Here is a 22,355-nt window from a genome sequence, read left to right as displayed (position 1 = left end):
CCTTTTAATAAACATGCAAATGTAAATATGCAATAATTTAGTATACCTAATACCCTAATTTTTATTTTCTTGTTTCCTAGGTTCCATGTAGCTGCACTGTATGATGGGAAAGACATGGGAAAAATCCTCCATGTTGGAGACAGATTCCTGGGGCTCCTGCTGTGGTTCCATATCTGAATCAGAGGTAAGCATTCAAGCATGGTAATAAATAGTTGGGAATAATGTGTGTTTAACCACGTTACATATTTGTGTTTTAATAGTAGCCTCCTTACATGAGGTTTTTCTTTAAGTTTTATAGCAAAAATGAAGATACAAGTGGAAAATAGAGCATAGGCCCTCCAGGGCTTGGAGACTTTTAGAGAGAGACAGGAAACCACAAGGAGAGAGGAGAGCTTTCTTAACTGTGCAAATCATTCTTACTCTAGGATTTGGCCTCCAAGGAGTTCTTTAGCAGACTTATTTCTGATACAACAGTTTTTAGGAGAAGTCTGTATGCTGTATGTGATTAACAAAATTTCAAGTACTGATTTTATTAGATGAAGGTCAAATATTGGCAAATAAATCAAAGTACATACCTTTCTACTACCAAGGCAGATATCTGAAACCAAAGCTTTTTGTGTAATTAGTCTGCAGGGAAGAAAGTGCCATGCATATTTCTTCAGCAAATGAAACATACCTGCTGAAATTCCAAATGGAGCATTTTGGGGTAGAGAATCTCATTCTAAAAATATATACATTTTTAACACTTGTGACCAAGACGCAGTAGGGGGCTATTTCAGAAAGTACAGTATTTCTGTCCTAGTACAGTACATAAACTCTATGAGATGGAAACACAGAGAACTCGAGGTTCTGAAAGAAAAGCACAACTCATTGTATGGCTTGAAATATGTGTTGTAAGGAAGATGGATATTAACAGTTAAGTCTAGACATACTCAAGAGCCAGAAAACATAAGCTGAACAAGTAGAGACTTAATATACTGAGTGGAAGCAGTCTAGATGCCTTGTAAAGCACATGTACCTAATAAGAGATGAGTGAGCAGGCGCCTTGCTAAAGGATTCTTCAGAGAAGTGCCTGTGAGTGAGTAGGGGTAGCTCAGGTTTGGGAAGTCACTGAGCTGTGCAAAGGGGGAAAGACAGGAACTTGCCAGGAGCGGGCAACTCTGTTCACTGCTGAAGACGGAGTTTGGCGAGGGACTGTGCAGGGCACAGACAGATTTGTAGTTCTAATTAGGGGTAATCTGTAGTACGGTCTATGCTGACGAGTAATGCACTGAGAAATACAAGAAATTAAAATTGGATAATCCTTGGTGAATTTAATCCTGCTGTTGTTCAGAGCAATAGGTCTGTCCGGATAGACATGTGCTAACAAAACTGCCTCTTCCTGACAGCTTCCTAATTAAGAGACTGATATCAGGATCAAAGGGTTTAATTTGCACATGGTACTACCTCTCACATTTCCTCTCCAGCTAAATCAAAGTGGCCTTGTCATTTCTGCACCCCTGAGTCCTAGATACTAAGCGTCATTTTATGTTAACATAGGTTTTTTTTCTGAGGTTTCTGAAGGGAGGTGGATTGGATACAGCAGTTTGCAATTTAAACTGTTCATTCAGAAGCCCTCCTGTCTACACTAACCTCCTTCCCTTCCTCTAAGCAGATTTGTAGCTTTACGTCACTGATGTCTGTTAACTCTGAAAGGCACACTGCAGGGAACAAAGCAAACTAAATTAAGAAGTACATACCAGTAAAGGATTTCCAAGTGCATTCCTTGGTTGTCTTGAGCATTCTGTCCCTCAGGGAAAGGCTTATTTCATTCCAGCCAGTTCATGAGGTTGTACAGAGAGGCAGACTGGTGGGGCTCTGGGATCTGTGTCATTACACACCTTCACACAGGCCAAGTGGGCACTGCTTACTCTGCTTGCTAGAAGGCAGGTCATTGTTCCCCACTGTGCAATCCCATTATGGTCTGAGTGTCGCTCCATCCTTCCTTTTGGGATGCAGCCAAGATGGTATTACAAGAATATATTACAAGGTGGTAAGTGCCAAGTTCTGGCTCATGAGGGACAAAGTGTGTGCGCACACACGTTACCTGCAGAATAGCTGTCAGAATTGATGCCCAATTATTCAGCATTGCTGAGGTGAGGTTGCTTAAGACACAGGTGCACCCTCTCCTGTGCAGTGCACGTGGCATGTCACAACACTAGGCTCAGGGTTAGGAGGTTTTGTTTCAGAAAGATGGGAATTCATAACTGTTAGGAAGGAACCTCTATGCTTTCTTCCACTTTCCATTAAGTGCAGAAATTCTCTATTCTGTCATCAATGCAGCCTCAGTGCAGCTGGAATTTGGGACAGTGGCTTGCCATCATAACGCTAGCTTTCTTTTACCATCATACTCTGATCCTGCTTGGAACTTAAGTATGTGATAGACTTCTGTGTTTTCTAGGCACCTTGGTACAATTTCCAGGTACCTTGGTACACATTATTCAATCTTTTTTTTGTTAGTTTGTATTTATGTTTTCCCTTGTCCATTATTTTCTGTTACATTACTCCCAACTCATTTCCTACCTTAGTGCTTTGTCTGCAGAGAACTTCATTTGTTGTGTTGTAATGAGTCACATTAAAGTTGTCATGCTGCCTTCTATTTAGGTAGTTGCAGAAAGCCATTACATTTCTTTATGGAAGTCAGATAAGTGAAACAACGGGAGCCTCCCATCACATACTGGCACGTGTTCCTGCCCCTTCCAGAAAAGACCTCAGTGAAACCCCACACTGCAAAGAGCTAAAAGCAGTAAAAGTCACATAGGAGCAGGAACATGATACCATTAAGAGCGTGATCCTGAGGATCACTAAGGGACCTTTGGGGCTATCTGGAAAAGACCTATAGAGCTGTAAACAAAGAGACATTCTCTATATGTTTTATGTATGCTGCTTTCAGGGGAGAAAGAAGGGTTTTCTGCATTTTTGCTAAGAATATAGGACTGCAATAAATATCTGACTCCACTGCCAATTTCTCCTTCTAAGCGAAATACTGTAGAAGATGTTGAGTAATGACTCAATTCAGAGAGTTCAGCTGTATTTAACACGGTACATTGAACTCCCTGCGTTATAACTGTGCTTGCTGCTGGAGTGTGTTAGTTTATAATGGCTTAACCTCTCTGCCTCTAAAGTGCCTCTAGCACAGAAGAAATAATGACTCATTTTGACCAGAGTTATCAACTTACTAAATTTTGATGTCACTGAACAAGACCGTAGCATGTAGGATTATAAAAATCACTGTTGTTTAGAAATATCCCAAATGACACTGCCTCAACAGTTTTCTATTTGTCACACATTAACCTGTACCCTCTTAGAAAATGAAGATGTTTTGTTTGCCACGGAACAAAAGAGGCAGGAGACCAGCACAATATTCATTTATTAGGCTTTCTATTTTAAAATGACACATCAATGACAGAAGTCATCCTTAGTAATCCTCTACTGACATATCGTAGGCGTGCCAAATAACTGAATAATGCAACTGCTCGGAGGATAGTTACTAAAACAGAACACAGCAATCTCTGAAAAAGACAGGGATTGTTCTGCCCCAGTGTTTACTCTGGAAGTCAGCAATTACAGGGGAGTTCAGGGCTAACTTTTAGTTGATTCTGAAGGCTAAATCTGGAGGAACCACCCACATATGAACTAGATTGAACTGCAGCTTCAGCTAGGACAGTCAGACCTAAATCTGTCTAGACAACTAGTCCTCAGTTTTCATGACCAGCCTTGGGTCCCCTCTTTGGCCAGCAGCACCATAAAAGCAGTTGGTGCCCATCGCGGCATCCAGAGCCTGAACTCTGGTTTTGTTCTGCTATTTTCTTGTAGAGATTCACATTAATTCTTGCTAACTTGATTTGTAGAGAGCAGATAAATTCACAATTACTTAAATGGTAAAATCTTTCAAGGCAGTAGATGAAACTCTTGATCTCCCATCTTTTGTCAGTGTAGGAAGCATTTTTACCAGATGCACCTTTGACCAGCCAAAGGGAGACCTTGGGTAACTCTTGTGTAGTTCAGGGCTGTGGGTTTAAGCAGTCATCTAACATTTTCTGAGGTTTAGTCTCTTGGAAGTTCCCACACAGCTCATACTAGGAAACATCTTTATTAAAATAGCAACCATTTTACACTCCTGTACAGCTGTTCATTTCCCATGTTGATGCACAGGCTCCAAATAGCCTTTTTTCTCAAAGGCTCCTTCAGTATCCCCAGCACTTCAGTTACCAAGCAAAAATCAAACTATTTTCTAGAAGAAAATGCAAAAAAATACTTAGAGGAAAAATAAATGTTTCCTAGTTTGTGGCGGTTAAATCAGACCCTGTATGAAAGCAGTGAACAGCCCCCAGTTTTGCCTCACTAAAATCTGAGCTTGGTTTCTCCAAACTTTAAGCTGTTGGAAACCGCCTTAACGGCGGGGGGGGAGGGGGGCGGTGGCCGCGGCCCGGCGCTCCTGCGCGGCGCCTCCTGGCGGCGTCTCCCCCCATGAAGCCTCGCGAGAGCTGCCGCCTCCCGGGGCGCGCGGGGGAAGGGGCGGCCGCTCTTAGCGCATGCGCAGAGGCGCCTGCCGGCCGTTCGGGAGAGAGGCGCCATTTTGGGCCTGTGCGAGGCGGGCGGCGGCGGCGCCGGCGCCTGGAGGCGGCGGGCCCTAGCGGCGAGCGCTGCGCTGGGGGCTTCGCCCCGCCGCCGGGCCTCAGCGGGGAGGCGGGGCTGGCGGCCCGCCATGGAGAGCGAGTACTACGGCGGGGACCAGTCAGGTAGCGGCGCGGGAGCGTCCCCTGCGGGAGGGACGCCCGGGGCGCTGGGGCCCTGCGAGGGAGGGTGCTGGGCACAGCGGGGCCCGCGGGGATCGCCCTGCCCTGCCCTCCCGGTGGCCGCCTCCGGCTCCCGGGGCTCTGTAGCGGCGGCGGAGTCATGCCCGGGACCCCAGCTCGGCGGTCGCTCCGTGGAGGGTGCGCGGGGCCGAGCCGCGCCGCCTCCGCCCCGGCGGTAGTCAGCAGCCGGCTCCGCGGGGGCCTGGGGTGACATCGGCCGTGCCGGGTCCGCTGGCGTGATCGCAGCACAGCCGCCGCCTTATTATTAGTTCGCTGTTGTGATTAGTGTATCAGTCACTGCTTGCGTGCATGTTATAAGCAGTTTTGTGATCTCTTTGGGGGGTGTCTGTGGTGGGTTTGTTCCTGGCCTGCCCAGTAGATACTCTCCGTTTCTCTGTATTAGTGCACTGTTTAGAACGAGTTTGATGGTAGCACTGCCTGGCTCCCTGTTCATCATCACTGTAGGTGCGCAGTTAAACACTGGGAGACGTCACTGAGTTTTACTTTTTCTTTCTGTAACTTTGGTATAGATGATGGTGGAGCTACTCCAGTGCAAGACGAAAGAGATTCAGGATCAGATGTTGAAGATGAAGGAAATGAGCAACATTCGGGATCTGAGAATGGAAGTGTAGGGCACCATTCAGAGGTACTACTGGAACTCTATCTAGAGAAAGATTACTCTTCTATAAATTGTGGTATTTTGTTGTTTTAAAGAGGCATTTTCTTTTAACTGAGACCAGCATGTTTATTCAGGTTGTTCTTAAGGGTCCTGTCTGGCAAAACTTTACTTCCAGAAAGAAGTGTGTCAGATAATCTCTTGACCAGTAGGTAGGCTAGGGTCTTTTTTGTTTTTCTTCTTAATTGTTATAATACATTCCCTGTTTTGTACTAGAAAAAGTTTAATATTATTATACTCAATTGCAGGAAGATAAACTTTTGGGGTTTGAAATTTTAAGCAATGGATTACAAAGAATTTGGAATTTTACCTCAAATTCTGCATAGTAATACCCCAAATACTGCCGCATAGACTTTCTTACCAAAGAACAAATGCTCTCCCACCTACCATCTTTCCTCTCAGATGTGAGCGTTGACTCTCAAGGCTGTTCTGTGCTGTTTTTCACCTTGTCGTTCACAAAGAAGCAGGTCTCTATGAGGAGCAGGTTAAGGTTCCTAAACGGGATCTGTTCTTCCTCTGAAGTGATTCTTGCTTTGAGAAGCCTACACCATGGAAAGGGTGGTAATGCTTTGATCTGGGGGTTGTATTTGGGGGAGAGTCACTTAACTTGTCAGTTGACTATTTTGGTTGAAAAGGGATTCTGATAAAAGTGAAAATTCCCCTTAGACTTCTAGGAAGGTTTCAGAGTTAATCTTAATTTTGAGAAATTTTTTGTGACTTGAAATAGAATTATATCAGGTCTTACTTGGAAGAAATAATTTTGGCCTGTAAATTCATGTCTTCTGTCAGCAAAGTTATGTTATGGAGAACTTTCTCTGATACTCATAAAAACCGTAATCTGAGCCATTCCATTCTGTTCTGTATATTTTGTTACATTTTGTGGAGAGATCAGGATTGGTTCTGACTGGATCTTCAGTGGTTATACATTTTTATCACATGCATTTTAAGCAATTTCATGCACTAGCAGGCTGATGTGTCAAAAGGTTGAACTCTGCTGTGGTATAACTTGCAATGTTTTTTTTCTTCTATACTCTATTGAATTCATACTTCCCTCAGAGTTAGAAAGTAGGTGAAGTTTGTATAAAATGAAGGTTCTTCCCCTGTATTTGAATGTAAAGTAGATTTGAAATTTTTTTTAAAGGTTTTGATACTTACAATGGAATAAATTGATTGGGTGTCAGGCAGCAAATGTGATGATCAGGATTTCAGCATGGGAGAAATAACTTTCTTTTAAAGGGATTTAGTACTTCTGTTTTAATGAAAAAAATGGTGATTAGTGCATGGAGAGTCATGTTGCTGCTACAATAGTATTAAGTGTTTTCTGCTGTGCATGAAAACTTGGTCATTTGTTCTTACTCCTGTGAGATTTTAGTTTTACTTACTGTGGCAAAGTAGTTGGAAATCTGACCTAAAGAACAGGTAGTTGGCTATTACTTATATCTTCAGCAAGTCTTTTTCAGGTTATATATCCAGAAAGTACTAGGATGTATTATCATTGTTAACTGATCCTCTTTATGTGCCTGTGTTATTTCAAGGGCTTTGTTCTGTGATGGCTGTTGATTATTCCTCTGTAGATAAAACACTTCAGAAAGTCCATTTAAAAAAAAAAAAAGAAAAAAGAAAAAAAAGACATAAACCACCTGTCTGTCCAGTAGCAAATGTGAACCTTCAAGCCTTAGTGCTTTATTTGATTCAGTTCAAATCATAAATGTTTGAGTGTTTTGTTTTGGTATGAAGTCTTACATTCTTAGCTTTGCCTACATCAAATTCAAAATGCAATATTGCGGAGCAGCTGTCTCTGAAAGGAGTAGCTTTCAGTGATTTATCATATTATTTACCCTATATTCTCTCATCCTCTTATTTCCTTCATCTTTAGGAATATGTGGGAGGAATGACACTCAAAGGTAATAAAACCTTTGAGACAGCCTAATCAGTTAAGTCTATTTAATTACTATTTCGTCTCTAATTTAGAACTCAGATGTAAAGAACTGAAGTTTTAAACTTTCAAACTTTTTTTTCAGGTTCTTAACTTTAAAGAAAAGGGGAATCCTGAGGAATTACTTATGTAGGTCTCAGGTATGTGGGTTTTTCTTTTCCACAATTCTTTTCTGGCTTTCCTTCCCCCAATCCCACTTTATCTATAAATGTTCTCCTTGATGTCCTTACCAATTCTGCTTTAGACAAATAGAATTAGATAACACATAGTTTTAGTACAGTAATGAATATGAAATCATGTTTACAGTGTTTGTACAAGTCAGGTTCATACGGAAATCTTTAATGACTTACGTTCTTACACTTTTACCAAGTCGCTGCTGTCTTCATTAATTAAGTTATGGTTTGACTGTGACTGTTAACAAACATCTACAAATACCTTACATTTCTGAAAAAAGAGAAACTTGCTGATCTGCCTGTGATGGTTGTGTATGCCTTAGTTTAACAATTGTCATTCATGAGATTGTACAGGATGGGTCAATTTTGTTGAACTTACTAAATTATCACAGTAGTACCTCTTAAAAGTGGCTGCATGTTGATCCAATAAACTACTTGCTAACTGAAATTTTTATGTAGATGGATAACACTGTAAATTTGATTTTGATGTATTCTTTAATTTATACTGTACTAAAGCCTCATGTTATAGAATTCTTTCAGTTAAAAAAAAAGGACATCTCAATTAAAATGTTTATAGATAAAGAGGAGGAAGAAAAGAAAGCAAAGGAATTAGAGAAAAATGCAGTAGCAATTACCTGAGACCTACTTGTTTTTGAGGATGTCTGGTCCTTTCTTTTAATTAAGTATTTGGAAAAGGAAAAATAGAAAACTCCAAAGTTACATACTTGATTTCTTTGAAAACATCTTTTTAGAGACGAACTAGTAAAAAAAAAAAAAAAAAAAGGGGTGGAGTGGGGGGGAGACCATCCTACAGTTTAGTCATCTTACTGTAAAGTTGCATGCACTTCTTATATCAAGTATATTCCAAACCATTGACAGATTCACTAATTGTATTCAGAAGACCTTTGCACTGACGGCTGTGGACAGGGTCTGTCTGTTCTGTGTAGGCTCTGAGTGAGTCAGCTCTGTCTCAGCTCTGCTTTAGAAGATGCTCAGTTATGTTACTGTGCTGGGTCTGAGGTAGTGTGTGTCATCTCTGCGAGGCTTCCTGACTTGACTAATGTAACCGTGTGCTTCTTGGCTTAGCTCTGCTTGAGCTTTCCAGACTCAGGACTAGAGTAGATAGTGCCTGTCTGCCCAGGCCGTGTAGGGGCACCTGCATTATCTAAGTGGTTCTTCTGTAGGGGATTGTATCCCAGTGGAGTTCAGCTGCTGTAGCCACTGGGCTTTTGTGGCGCAGAGCCCTGTGCAGTCACAGTGTGAGCTAACAGCGTGCGTGTCTGCTCTCCCTCTCCAAACACCTTCATTCTCAAGAGTGAATGTCAGTAACAGGTTAGATTCAGTATGTTGTAAAGTGCCTCAGTAATAATGCTGTGTAATTGTAATGACTTCTTACCAAGTATTTTGCATTGGAAGTTCCTTGTAATTTAGTAATATATTCTGAATAGGCGGATATATAACCTACAGCCACACTTCCAACCTTAGAAACATTTAAGAGTCATTATTGATTCCAGTTGTTTTTTAGTTTTGTTTAGTTGTTCACCAAAGACTTTCTAGACTGACAGTCCCAAAGGTGATGAACCTAATAGTTTAAACAGGAGTATTTGTATTGTTGTCTTTGGTTTTGTTTAGCAAAATCCCTTATTACTGCTGACATGATTATCAGTACCTGTTCAGCATTAGTCACCTGAAATCAAGACAAGACAGACATACCCACCAAAAATTAAATGATAGGAAAATAAGGATTAAAGAATTTCTGTTATAATCAATTTGAGGGTAGACCTCTGCATTTCAGTATTTCTCAATGACCTTTAACTGTAAGACTGCTGTAAAATCTGTTTCCTGTTCTGTTTGCAGCTGCAGTTTTCTATAATCTTAGTAGAATCAGAGAAAATACATCACATATCCATGTTGTTAGTTTATGTGGGAGATACTGGGCAGGAGAGAGCATTTGAATTATTTTTTTTGTAAGAAAGAAAAGAAGTAAACAAAATCCCGTAACAAGCTGAGAGCAGTTGAGTGCCTGTATGGTCTTCCTCAGCTGTGCATCTTCAATCCTGTAACTTCTTAATCTTCATATTTAATTCTTTAAAATTCCAAATTCAGGTTTTAACAGAACTGTGTTTCTTTTCTTTAAGGAGAAATGAGAAATACTGAATAATACCACCAGCCTGATTCAAAAGACTAGCATTGCTGTAGAACAGGGACAAGCAATAGAGAGAAAACTACTCAGATTATCACAGCAGCTGTTTCATAGCTAGCATTAAGTAACATGGAAATACTGAAGTTGTATTTGAAGAGTATGTTTTAAAATTACATGTCCTCATATTTTTCTGTTGTGCAGTAACTTTCTGTTAGTGATTCTGCAGTATTTAGAAGTTACTACTTTATCGAGTGCTAGCCAAGAGAATGAATGTAAGGTCTAAAATCTTAAAAAACAATGTTATTTACCACTTAGTGTAATTTTGGAGGGAGTAGTTCCTAAAAGCAATTAATTTTATTGAAAATTTCTTATTAATCATATATTTTAAAGATTAATGGTATTGTTTGTTTGTAGGTGTAGGATAGATACACCTGCATTATTTTGTATGGCTCTGAATATGGGAGTAGAATGACTATAGAAAATAAAAATAGCTAGAAAGTTTGTCTTTCCAAGGAAACTAAATTGCTGACAAAAAAGATTTGGAAGCTCCAGAACATACAGGTCTTAAAGTATCTCCTAGAACTATAAACACTGAGTTTGTAAATATGCTAGTGGAAGAAGTCAATAGCTGAGACAAAACCATCTCTGAGGAAAGCCTGGCTGAAGAGCGGAGTTGAGTATGTAGAAAAGAAGTTCCTTCTACAATATTGTTCTTTTCAGTTGAAAATGGGATTATTGTGACAGTGACTGTGAGAAGTGTACTGAGTTAATGAAATGAGTGTGCAAGAGTCTAATTTTGTTTTCTATGGTAAAAGCAGTTGAGATTTTTTTTCCCCAAGTAGAAATTAGATGTAGGAAAGATAAAACAAGATGTCAGTAATGATACTGACAGGTAGCTTGTGAAAAGTTTTCGGAAAATGGAGTGTGTGGCTTGGTATTTTTTGCCATCTCGAAAAAAACATAAAGGATTGTGTTTCAATTGTGGAGTTTTAACTTATGCACAAATATACTGATCTTCTTATCTCGGGTGTCTGGATAGGCATGGGAGCTGTCGGCTTATGGGAGAGAAGCGTTGAATCTGTTCTTACTTTCTTACATATTGAAACACAAAACTTGTTAACCATAATACTCTGAAACTTTATTCCTGGTTTTTGGTATGCTTTTGGTCTTGACATGTTCTTAAGTAAGTTTCCTTGGCAAAGAAGGAAAGGGCACAAGCTCTCTTGAGCATCACTTGGGAAGTGATGCATGTGCAGTTTCAGCAAAATGTATTTCATGCCAAAAACATCCTGAGATTGAGATTTTAAGAAAAAGAAAGTGACAAGTGCAAGATACTGTTTCTTGCCTTACTAGTGGGAATTTGGGCTAAACCACGTTGAAGGCCTGACTTTTTAAACTAAAACCACTATGGATTTACCCTTGAGGAACTGGACCCTTCTTAGACATGTTTATTTGAGTGTTTTTTACATTGTTACCATTTCCAAAATATGATTGAGCTGCAGTGTGTACAGATTTCTGTTGATCTCATACTATTTTACTTGACCTGAAGTATTTGATAGTCCTTTGATGTAAATTGTCTAATAATTATTTCTGTATAGAAAGTATTCCAGTTTGCACTACCTTGGGTAATCAAATTGGAAGAAGGGCAAGCAAAAATTCAGAACAGTTTTTGTTTACTTTTTAAGATGGTTTTTTGCTTAGTTGCCTGAGATTTTTTTTTTCCTCTTTCAGAATGAACACAGTGATGGAGAAGATGATGGGCAAATGGGAGACCCTCATATGACAGACTCTGAAAATGAAGATATCCCAAGGCAAAAAGACAGTGACTCAGATAATGAGGAGCCTCCAAATCACAATGTAAGTGATTCAGACAATGAAGCAGCTCATGGAGGGAAAGACAGTGATTCTGATACTGAGGACCATCCAAATCGGCATTTAAGTGACTCTGAAAATGAAGATGCCTTAAATCATCGAGCAAGTGACTCTGAAAATGGAGAACCTCACAGGGATCACAGTAGTGACTTTGAAAATGAGGACTCACACAAGCAGCCGGCCAGTGACTCAGAGAGCGAGGAGCTCCACAAGCAGCCGGCCAGTGACTCAGAGAGCGAGGAGCTCCACAAGCAGCCGGCCAGTGACTCGGAGAGCGAGGAGCTCCGCAAACAGCCGGCCAGCGACTCGGAGAGTGAGGATGTTTCCAGGCACAAACAAGAAATAGAGTCTGAGGATAGTGATGGAGAGGACAGGAAGGAGGAAGTGCAGAATGATTCTCATCATTCAGATAATGAACATGTAAGGGAAGGATTTCAGGGCTCTGACAGTGAAGAGGAAGCACCTAAGAGACGAAAAATATCGGACAGTGATGAGGAAGAGAAAGAGGAGGAGAAGACAGTGAAGAGAAAAACCGCCATCCTTTCTGACAGTGAGGATGACAATGAGAAAACACGTAAGGAACTATAGTGTGAAAATAAAAATGCGATGTGACAAGCAATAGTGTTAGAGTTAAATAATTGTTTTTATGTGAAGAAGGCATCCAAGATAAATATGAAACCATAAAGCAAATTTGGTTTTAGAGCACAACTGCATATGTAGAGGCTATTGTTCTAACTGCATTTCTGTGTGAATGTATATCTAATATTTCTGAGTAATAAGTGGGTCTGATAGCAGTAAAAGAGAAGACTGCAGTGATCTTGCTTTATACTGGCATCTGTTGTTGTGTTGATTATTCCTGTTAGCCATTTTCCCCTTTGATGTTATTTCTCTAGTCATTTTTTCCTTTGATGTTATTTCTCTAGTAATTTTTTCCTCTGTTTTTTTTTTCATATACTGGGAGTGAGAGTCAGTTTTGAAATTAGAAGGTTTTATGGTTAGGTGTGGTATATGGAAACTTCATTTACTGATTGAATAAAACATATTTTAGAATAGATATGGCTTTTAAGAAATGACAGTGATTGTGTAGGAAGGCTAGTCAGCTTTCCACTTGTCCAGTTGAATTTGAGAGAATAGTTTTTTTGAGAGTGCCAGTTGTTGCCTCTCTTCTTAGTGCGTGTAGTAATGCTCCTTTCTGTTGGCAGCTGCAAAAAAAGTGCGAATTCTTTCTGATGTCGAAGAATCAGATAGTGATGCTGCTTCAGAGAAATCTGACAAGAGGAAGAAAAACATTGTATCAGATAGTGAGGAAGAAGAAGAAGAAAGAAAAGAGAATGCTGGGAAGAAAAAAGAAGAGAAAGATCTGTTTGGCAGTGACAGTGAATCTGGAAATGAACAAGAGTAAGTGCTTCTGGGAATATGAATTCCTTCAGGGTTGCAGATAGTGAGACTGATCGTGAATGGATGAATCCCAACCAGAGAATGATTGTCCACCTTCACTGGTGGTGTGAAGAGGAAGGTCAGTAGTAGGTGACGGAATGAAAGGTGGATCTCCACACACTTACTAGAAATTTTGCAGAGAATGCAGTTCTCACTGTTGCAGTCTTAAATAGATAAAAGTTACTGTTACCTTCACAGGAACCTGATTGCAGATATATTTGGAGAATCTGGTGATGAGGAAGAAGAGGAATTTACAGTAAGTTTTATTGTGCATGTCTCTTGTTCAGTTGCTAGATCTGTTCTTCATGGGAAGGTCCTCCAGAATGACTCTGAGTTTAAACTCATGTTCAAGGATATGCTGTATCAGGAGGGAAGCTTTGTATCTGCTGGACTCATGGGGTAGCCTTTGGGTTAAATGACATCCACAGCTCTTTTGTTGGGAGAGTTATTGGTGTGAAAGTCACAGGTGGAATTAGGAAGCTTTTGTTCCTCGTTCTTCTAGATCTTCTGCAGACTTATCTGAAGCTTTCTGAGTATCAGTGTCAGGTGCCTGAGCAGATGCTCAGTCTTAATCCATACACTGATTTGCACTGTCTTTACCCATCAGGGTTTTAACCAGGAAGATTTGGAAGAAGAGAAAGGTGATGCAGACATGAAGGAGACAGCAGATGAATCGGACTCTGATGACAACATCAAAAGAGGAAAGCAGTAAGTCAATGTGTTACGTACTCATTTGTAAATAGCAAATGCAATATTTTAGTAAAAGGGCTCTTCCAAAGACTGGCTAGACTTCTTAATTAAGAAAGGCACAAGACTGTTTCTACAAAAAGGGTGTTCTCTTAAACTATAACAGGTGGTCCTCTCTCAGCTTGTACAGTTTAGTCACTTGGCAGTCCAGAGCAGATAACCTATGCTGCTGCTTCAGAGAACAGTATTTCATGGTTCACATCAAAACCCGAGGGAAATATTAATATCTAATCAAGCAAGCATCTAACTCTACTTCTAGCAGTTCAGCATGGGAGTCACAGGTGTGCCTCTCTGTTGATGGAAGGGATAAGGTGTATGGCAAGACTTGCTGTCAGCATGTCTCCTGTTTCCTTTCTGTCTGCTCCAGTAGCATCAGAGCAGTGTATTGCAGGTACAGGAAAGCTAAATCTTTATCAGCCTCAGTGACAGCATGTTTTGGGTATTACATGTGGGCACGTTAGCTATTCAGCAGGGTCTTGCAGACTTCTGAGGGCATTTCAGAGCCATTGGAGCCCTTTGCTAGTTTTCCAGTTTGTATACTGAGGATAACTAATTACCTTACAGGGACACTGAGACACAATGCTTGTAGATTTATTGGAGATTTTTTGAAGGGTTATGCTACAGAAACACAAAATTCCTTCCTACAAAGACAGTAAGATCAACCCTCTTCTGACCATCAGCAAACTCTCTTGCGTTTCAGTATGGACTTTATGTCAGATTTTGACATGATGCTGCAACGAAAGAAGAGTATGAGTGGCAAGCGTAGACGAAACCGTGATGGTGGAACTTTTATTAGTGATGCAGATGATGTGGTCAGTGCTATGATTGTGAAGATGAATGAAGCTGCTGAGGTGAGTGTTCTAGGCTCTGAAGACTCCTTAAAATCCAGTTCCATTCTATGGGAAAATCTTGTGATCAGTAAAATACAGAAATCTGGCTGGTACTCAGGAGGAGTAATATATATGCTCTGGAAAGCTTCCAATATCTAAATAACTGTTTAAATGTTATTTTGCTGCTCTGAATTAAAACATCTATTCTGTTGAAATTTGGAGAAAATATTAGTTAACTTGCTAAACTTTGATCAGCTGAGATCAAATGTCCTATAAAAAGGGATGTATACATGTTCTGTAAGCTACATGAGTACATCAAACACTGAGAAAGGGACTATGTTTTAATTTCATTCTAGAATTACTAGCATATGTAGTACTTCAGAGTTTGTTCCTGAGAAGAACCCTTTTCTAAACTGTTTGAATGACAGTACTGTGGTAAATAATGGTAGAGCAGCAAAGTTATGGGAAGTTCTGCCTTTTTCGAAGAGTCACGTTCAGTATGTTACTGTGCAAGGTTTATTGGGGTCTTGCCTTTTGTCACTTTTCTTCTGTTCTAGTTTTGTTGGACTAGCAATCAAATTAACAAACAGCACTGCAGAACTCATTAAAACCAATTGGGGGGAATGTACAGAACCTTAGAAAGAGGAATCTTACAAATAACAATAAAAAACGAATCTTCCCGAGAAGAAAAGGATGATGTGTTTGGGGATGAAGGACAGGGTGAGATAGCAATCTGGGAGACAACTGAGACTTTCTTGTCAACAACTTTATTGGACAATTACTATTTTATTATTGGACAAATATTATTTTAAGACTTTCTTGGACAAGATGATAGCCAAATGTTTCAAATGAAGCCATAAAGTTTGAAATGCTGGAGAGAAGGAAGAGCTGAGCTTCGGTATTGTGGTGTCTTAGTCCTCTAGCATGTGCCTGTCAAACCATTCTGGGGCATGAAGAGGGGAAGGGCCTTATAAGAATCTCCTCCCCTGCAGTAAAAAAAACATTGGACAGAAAGAGCCTTTGGTGGATTAAGATGAGTGGAAAGGAATTACCACAGCAGGACGTAAATCTGTAGGTTGTAATGGGCCTTTTTGGTACAGGAGCCCAAGTACTGAACAGATAGTGACATTGTGGCCTCAGCTGATAGTTGCTTTGAAACCCAGACTTTGTTTTAGCACATGGTGCACATTTTTGTGCTCTTATGTTGCTTGCACCGTGCTTCATCCTAAACCTCTAGGTTATCCAGTTAAATTCTTAGCTGAAGTGAATATACACATTCTCACTTCCCATCGGTTTGGTTAGCTACTTTTCTGTTGTTCAGGTGAGATTTTACTAACAAAGTTTCTAGGTTACCTGTGCATAGCTAGCATGGAGAACTCTGCAGACCTCCAGTTTATTGTAGTCAACCTAAATCATGAAGTATTAAAAACCCATAATAGGGGAAGTCTCCTAATGTGATGCTTTTAAGGAAAATGTTGGCTAAGGTGGGGACCTTTTTTAAGAGAAGTCATCTTGAGGCTGTGGGAAGATGGAGCAGGGTCTAAAGGTATAATCCTGCCAAAGTTGCACTTCTCAGTCAATAGACTAATCTTTTTCCTGTGAATGTTGTAAAGGATGGGAGTTGTAGATTTCTTCTGATTAACTTGTGCTGATTCTTCAACTCCCTACAGGAGGATCGACAGCTGAATACACAAAAGAAACCAGCACTAAAGAAATTAACTTTGCTACCAACTGTAGTTATGCATCTTAAAAAGTGAGTTGTCATTCTTCCAGTTAATTATCATCTTGGGCAATATTGGGTATTTGGTAGATTTCATGGCATGACATTACAGTTGTACTGAGTATGCAGTGAAACACTTTTTCTTCCAAGTAAATGCTGGAGCTAGGTGGCCTCAAAAACCTAAAATGCTATGTAATTTTACCTGTTAATTTAACATGAAACAAACTCAAATGCACTTGTGCTGAAGGAGCATCACATCTTAAGATTTTGATGTATTATATGACTTTATGGCTTCTCTTCACTTTAAACTTTCTAGGCAGGACCTGAAAGAAACTTTCATTGATAGTGGTGTTATGTCTGCCATCAAAGAGTGGCTTTCTCCTCTTCCAGACCGAAGTCTGCCAGCACTAAAGATAAGAGAGGAGCTTCTGAAGATCCTGCAAGAGGTTTGAAACTTGACTTTTAACCATATTTGATTTGTGGCTTTGCCGTGGTTTTACAATCATGTGCTTTAGCTTTACAGTCATGTACTGCAGCTGCTACCAATGGACTGTGCTGTGAAATACACAAGGAAGCAAACTGCAAAACAGATGTATTTGTTTAAAAGTTGCATCATTTCAATGAGTTATGTTGTAGATGTGCTGTCTAGCTGAACAAAATTTGGCTAGGGAAATTCAGGCACTTAATTATTGTTATGAGAATTTTGCCCATGCTCAAAACAAAGCAAATAGCTTTGCCAGCAGCAGGCCAGAAGACATTTCTGAGAGTCTCAGGTGAACTACAGATGTGAAGTTCTCTACCCTCTCAGGGAGTTAAGTGCTGTGGCATTTCTAGATTCTTGATAAATCTAAACTGCTTAGTCACTTACCTTCCCTTGTTCTCAGTGGCTCGTACACTGTGCTTGGTCACTTTGTTTGCTGCGTTCATAAAAGAAGCGTGGCGTAGCCTTGATAGTGAAATAGAAGTTAAATTTTTCTTGAAGCACAACTAGCTGGCTTTATTTGACTGAAGCTCTAGAACTATTTCTCCTTGCTAAGAATTTGCAAGAGTTCTGCCTGAATTTAGATTATTTGGCCCTGTGTGCCTGTTTCAGGTTTATGTGCAGAGTTCAGTGAAGAGTCATTTGCTGTGTATCCTGGAGTTTTTACTCTCTCATTGTCCCTTCTGTCTTCTGGTCTATTAAAGTGTGAAGTGCACGAGGAAGTCCGTCATACTCAGAGCAGACTTCTAGCATTTGTAGCCAAGCTGATTACTTGAATGCTTTTGTTACATAAGTTTTTATCTTTCTAAAGTGAATGCTTTGAAGCCAGTAACTCAATTCTTGGGTAAAATAAGCAAAAGAGCATTTGGAGTAGATAGTTCTGGAAACTTAATTTTGTGTATAAAACCCAAGAATGTTAGGCAAATTTCTAGGTTTTGGTGTTTTAACCAGTTCCTAGTGGGGCAATGAAAAATGCTGGGTTTTTTCCAAGCTTATTGTGAAGGTGGGTTTTGGTTTTTTGCAAAGTTTGATGACACCATTAATGTTCAGACATAATTTCTTGCTATTTTCTGACTTACCCTGCAGCTACCCAGTGTGAGCCAAGAGACCCTGAAGCACAGTGGCATTGGACGAGCTGTGATGTACCTCTACAAACACCCCAAAGAGTCGAGACCTAACAAGGATATGGCAGGGAAGCTAATCAGTATGTCAACCTCCCTTTGCCTTGGCGTCAGTGAGATTTCACTGATAATTTAATTTCTGCATCAGTCTTTCAGTTGCATGGTTTTTGCTGTCGTCGGTAATAGAATAAATTCTGTGATGTAGGAATCTCGCTAATCTGTTTCACCGCTTTGCTTGTAGAGCTCTTAACAAATGCTGTTACATTAACTTCTGTGTACACCTTTTCCTGTTTCTTTCATTCTTGTTCTAAACCGGAGGATGGCATTTATTTTGCCCAGATTCTCTCTTGGCTAGTTGTGCAGACCTCATGTGTGCATTACAGAGGCAGGAAGGTGCTGCCAGAAGACTCTTTATTCCATGGACTTTAGAGAGCTCTTGGATGACTTGAAGGTTTACTTCTTAAACAGGTGTAGTCCATGTGTAGTGCATTCCATCCTGAATGACTGCAAACTGATTATAAACTTAGGTTCTTTAGGAATTATTTTGCATATTTCTAAAAAAGCGTTCACTGTGGTGTGCAGCAGTTCCTGACACTAAGTATTCTAAGAGCATGGGTTGATTCTAAAAGAGCAGAGCAAGAGACTTTATGGATGAAAGCTCTTTCCTGCTGTCCACAAGGCTGGATTTCCCTGAAATACTAAGGGCTCAAATATTATTTGTTTGGTTGAAAGGAAGTATAAATACTTGCTGGAAACTTTGAAAGCTGTATTTCATTACCGGAGTGGTTTGGAAATAACCTCCAAAGGCCTAGCATTTGTTAACCAATTATTTTTTTAAAAAAAAATAGATGAATGGTCTCGACCCATCTTTGGTCTTACCTCAAACTACAAAGGCATGACAAGAGAAGAGAGGGAGCAGAGAGATTTGGAACAGATGCCTCAGCGAAGGAGATTGAGCAGGTAGGAGTAGCAGGCAGAAACATGAAATCCTTCTTTCTTTCTAAGACTCCATCAAGAAAAACAGTGGTGTGTAAATATTAAGGGAAATAAAAGGATAATAACTTAGGACCTCTCTCCTTTCTTTTACCACACTTGACTGTCTTTTTAAAATTACTATCTTTCTCTGTGTATAGATGCCTAAAAACTTATTTTTCTTGCAGCTCTGGTGGTCAGACTCCTCGCAGGGACTTGGAGAAAGTGTTAACCGGAGAGGAAAAGTAGGTTGAATTTTTTTTTAAATTTTAATTAGAAAAAAGTATTTCAATGGCGTTAACTATATGCAATTTGTTTTGAGGTTTTAGAGGCAACGGTTAAGCAGTGTGTTTCAGAGGTGGATCATGCTATATTGCTTGTACTTCTTTCTGTACAAGATCTGTCTCAGTTGGTCACCTCTTTTTTTTTTTTTTTTTTTTTTTCTTCCCCTCTCCAGGGCTCTTAGGCCCGGAGACCCTGGGTTCTGTGCCCGTGCAAGGGTGCCCATGCCCTCCAACAAGGACTATGTGGTCAGGCCGAAGTGGAATGTGGAGATGGAGTCCTCCAGGGTAAGCACTAGCACTCTCCCTAGTGACTCTGCACCTCAGCTCTCTCTGATTAAGCCTGGGAATGTGGCACCTTATTGCCATGGTTACTGTACAATATGGTAGTTCCTTTAAGTGCCTCTTCTAATTGGAGTAGACAGTAAGTTCTGTTCTCAAGTGGGCTGTTTTAAGCTCATGAAATACTTCTACTTGGGTATCGTTGCTTCTCTAACCCAAAAGATTTTCATGTTAACTGTTCCAGAGTTTCTCTAGGGTGAGCATCTGATTACAGACCTCTTACTTAAGAGCATTTTGAACTAAAGCTGCAATTCATTAAGTGTCACTGATATTTTTATACCTCTCCCACTTTTGGTATCATGTTCTTCTGATAATACTCCAGTTTGGGAATACTTCGAGGTTTTGGCAAACGTTAACAGCTTCAGTAGAGGCCTTTGCCTTGCTTTATTTTGTTTGCCCATCTACCTTGTACAGTTCAATTTAAAAGCAGAGTACGTGGTAGAACACATGTAAGAAGTAATAATTACTGTGCTTTCTGCTGTTATCTCTCCTTCTGTGCATTAATTGAGATATTGTTTCTAGCCCGGGACTATTAAGAGAGGTATTAGTCGCTTGGAAAAACACAAGAGACGGTTTGCTGAACAGAAACGACTCAGCAAAGTGCATCGGGCCATCAAGTTCAGCATTGAAGGCAACAGGATGCCCCTGTAGCCATGACACTGCCTTCCCCAAGTTTGAGAGGTATCCCTCGAGGGAGGTGTGAACAGTGCATGTGCTTCAGCTGTTGGCAGTTTGCACATACAGGAAAGGAATGTGTGCACCCTAACTTAAACTTGGAAAACTCTCCTCGTATTCTCTCATGTCTGTACTGTGACCTAAAAGGTAACTTGTACAGGAAAAAATAGGCTGTAGCACATAACATCTGCCATGATACCTGTCTTGACAGCTTCAGGGTACCCAAATGCCAGGTCTTACATGAAAATACCTGCACTCAAAAAGAGCTGTGCCCCACCTGTGCTTTTGAATGCTGTCCTGACATAATTAGGTTCTCCAGGTTTACCTGACCTGGCACACAGGAGCTCTTAGCCCCTAGTGCAGGACCTCACGTCACTGTACACCAGCACCTGTGGTGTACAAAGTAAGGTATTGTCACACCTCTTCCAAGGAAGCGGAGTGATGTGAGCTTTAGGGGTGGTGGACAGGAGGCAGGGAAGGAGACCTCTGCAGACCGGCGGGAGGAGAATCCCCGGCTGTGAGTGGCAGGTGGAGGGAGATCAGTCAATGACGTGTGTCAGTGCAGGAATTGTTTTGACAATTTCCAGTCTGCATTTCGGTTCTGTGAGCAGGGCTGCCACAGACTGAATGCCGGCAGGAAGAGGCTAGCACAAATGGTAGATGATAACTGTTGAGTTTAAGCTTCATGTTTATTTGTTTAAAAAAAAAAAAGTGATATTCCAGATATAATTTCAATGAATAGTGAACAGTTCTATGAATAAAGTTTATTTAAAATCAGTGCCTCAGGAGCACCTTAGTGATGGGAACCAGAGGTTCAGTTTCTAATAGATTGTTTTTGTTAGATATTAAGTAGCACGTTCTGGGTATCTCCTTTCTCCCAAACTTAAAATGTGTCGAGTTCCCATCATTTATTGTTTCTGTCTAGTTAGGGGAAATGGCTTTCTAGGAAATAATGGCTACGGATTGGGAGGTCCTTGCTGTTTTGTTTGTCTTTGGCACTTCTTTACAAAATCACTGTATTTAATCTGTGTAAAATAATTACTGTCCAGTTTTTCATTTGCAGTTAAAATACAGAGGTGAAATGCAATAACTCTTCTAATAACTTGTATGGTCAGCTGAAGCATTTCTTTTGCTCCCCCCTGCACCCTCTTTTTCCCAGTAATCTCTTGCTTTATACGCACTAATCAGTGACCTTTACAATAAATTGCAGTTTGGAATTGATATGTCAACTCAGCCTGCTGCACTTACAGCATATGCATCTCTAAAAGTCTTCCCCCCACAGGAAGCCTCTATGTACAACACCGTAGTGCAGTGTATTTCTGTCGCTAAGCTCCAGCCAATACAGACACAAAAACTACTATTCCAAACTGTATATTCAGCCGGCCTGTGAACACCTAACATGGTTATTAATCCCTGTGATGTGGAAGCTTTACTGTGTGATGTCTGTGAGTGCGACTACCACCGTTTCTGTGCTGCATATATTGGGGGAACCATTTTATCCACTCTGTGGGGAGTGAATGTGTGCACAGACACACCCCCCCAGTTGGAACCAGTGGCTTCATCAGCTCCCTCTTGCAGGTTTAACCTTGCATGCCTCACTTTTCTTGAAACTCTGGGACGTCTGCTTTTTTTTCAGTGGTAATTATTAGTTTTATTTTTTAAGTTCCAGGGGACCTCTAAGAAAGGGGTGAGTCGACTGGACAAACAGATGCGGAAATTCACAGATATCAGGAAAAAAAGCAGATCAGCCCATGCAGTGAAAATCAGCATTGAGGGCAATAAGATGCCATTGTGACCCTTCACAGAATACCCCATGAGCTCTGCTGTAAGACAATACACCCATAGACTCTTTGGAGACCTTTAAATTTTTTAACAACTTGTTTGGGATTTTTTTTTTTTTAGTGAATCTTTTAAATTGTTGGTTCAGGTTCTGGTATAAGATGTTGTCCGAGGACTGTGAATATGGGGACTTCTTTCTCCTGATTGTATTTAAACTTGCTCTATTGTGTCCTTTGTACAGATCACGTATTTGTTGTATTCCAACACTTTAGACAATAAAACATCTTCTGTTTTTTCGGGGGGCTGTCTGTTGATTGCTCAGAAGAATGTAT

General features: G+C 40.4%; 1 protein-coding gene across 5 annotated transcripts; it reads left to right on the top strand.

Moving 5' to 3' along the window:
• Window positions 1-4,597: 4,597 nt before the first annotated feature.
• Window positions 4,598-22,322, top strand: IWS1 (interacts with SUPT6H, CTD assembly factor 1). 5 transcript variants are annotated; one of them, XM_074833539.1, is made up of 15 exons: window positions 4,598-4,781; window positions 5,369-5,484; window positions 11,498-12,212; window positions 12,841-13,036; window positions 13,274-13,331; window positions 13,683-13,783; window positions 14,523-14,673; window positions 16,323-16,405; window positions 16,689-16,818; window positions 17,940-18,057; window positions 18,823-18,934; window positions 19,135-19,191; window positions 19,404-19,515; window positions 20,092-20,250; window positions 21,908-22,047. In XM_074833539.1, the coding sequence occupies exons 1-14, from the start codon at window positions 4,748-4,750 to the stop codon at window positions 20,218-20,220; spliced, it is 2,112 nt and encodes a 703-aa protein (XP_074689640.1). In that variant the 5' UTR covers window positions 4,598-4,747; the 3' UTR covers window positions 20,221-20,250; window positions 21,908-22,047. The 5 variants fall into 5 exon arrangements, with proteins under 5 accessions (XP_074689640.1, XP_074689641.1, XP_074689639.1 ...); XM_074833540.1 differs by lacking the exon at window positions 20,092-20,250 and having other exon boundaries at window positions 21,914-22,322; XM_074833538.1 differs by lacking the exon at window positions 20,092-20,250 and having other exon boundaries at window positions 4,599-4,781; window positions 21,908-22,322.
• The last annotated feature ends 33 nt before the right edge of the window (window positions 22,323-22,355 follow it).

This window comes from Strix aluco, chromosome 9 (assembly GCF_031877795.1).
Source record: "Strix aluco isolate bStrAlu1 chromosome 9, bStrAlu1.hap1, whole genome shotgun sequence".
Lineage (NCBI taxonomy): Eukaryota > Metazoa > Chordata > Aves > Strigiformes > Strigidae > Strix > Strix aluco.
This window is presented reverse-complemented; position numbering and strand designations above follow the sequence as displayed.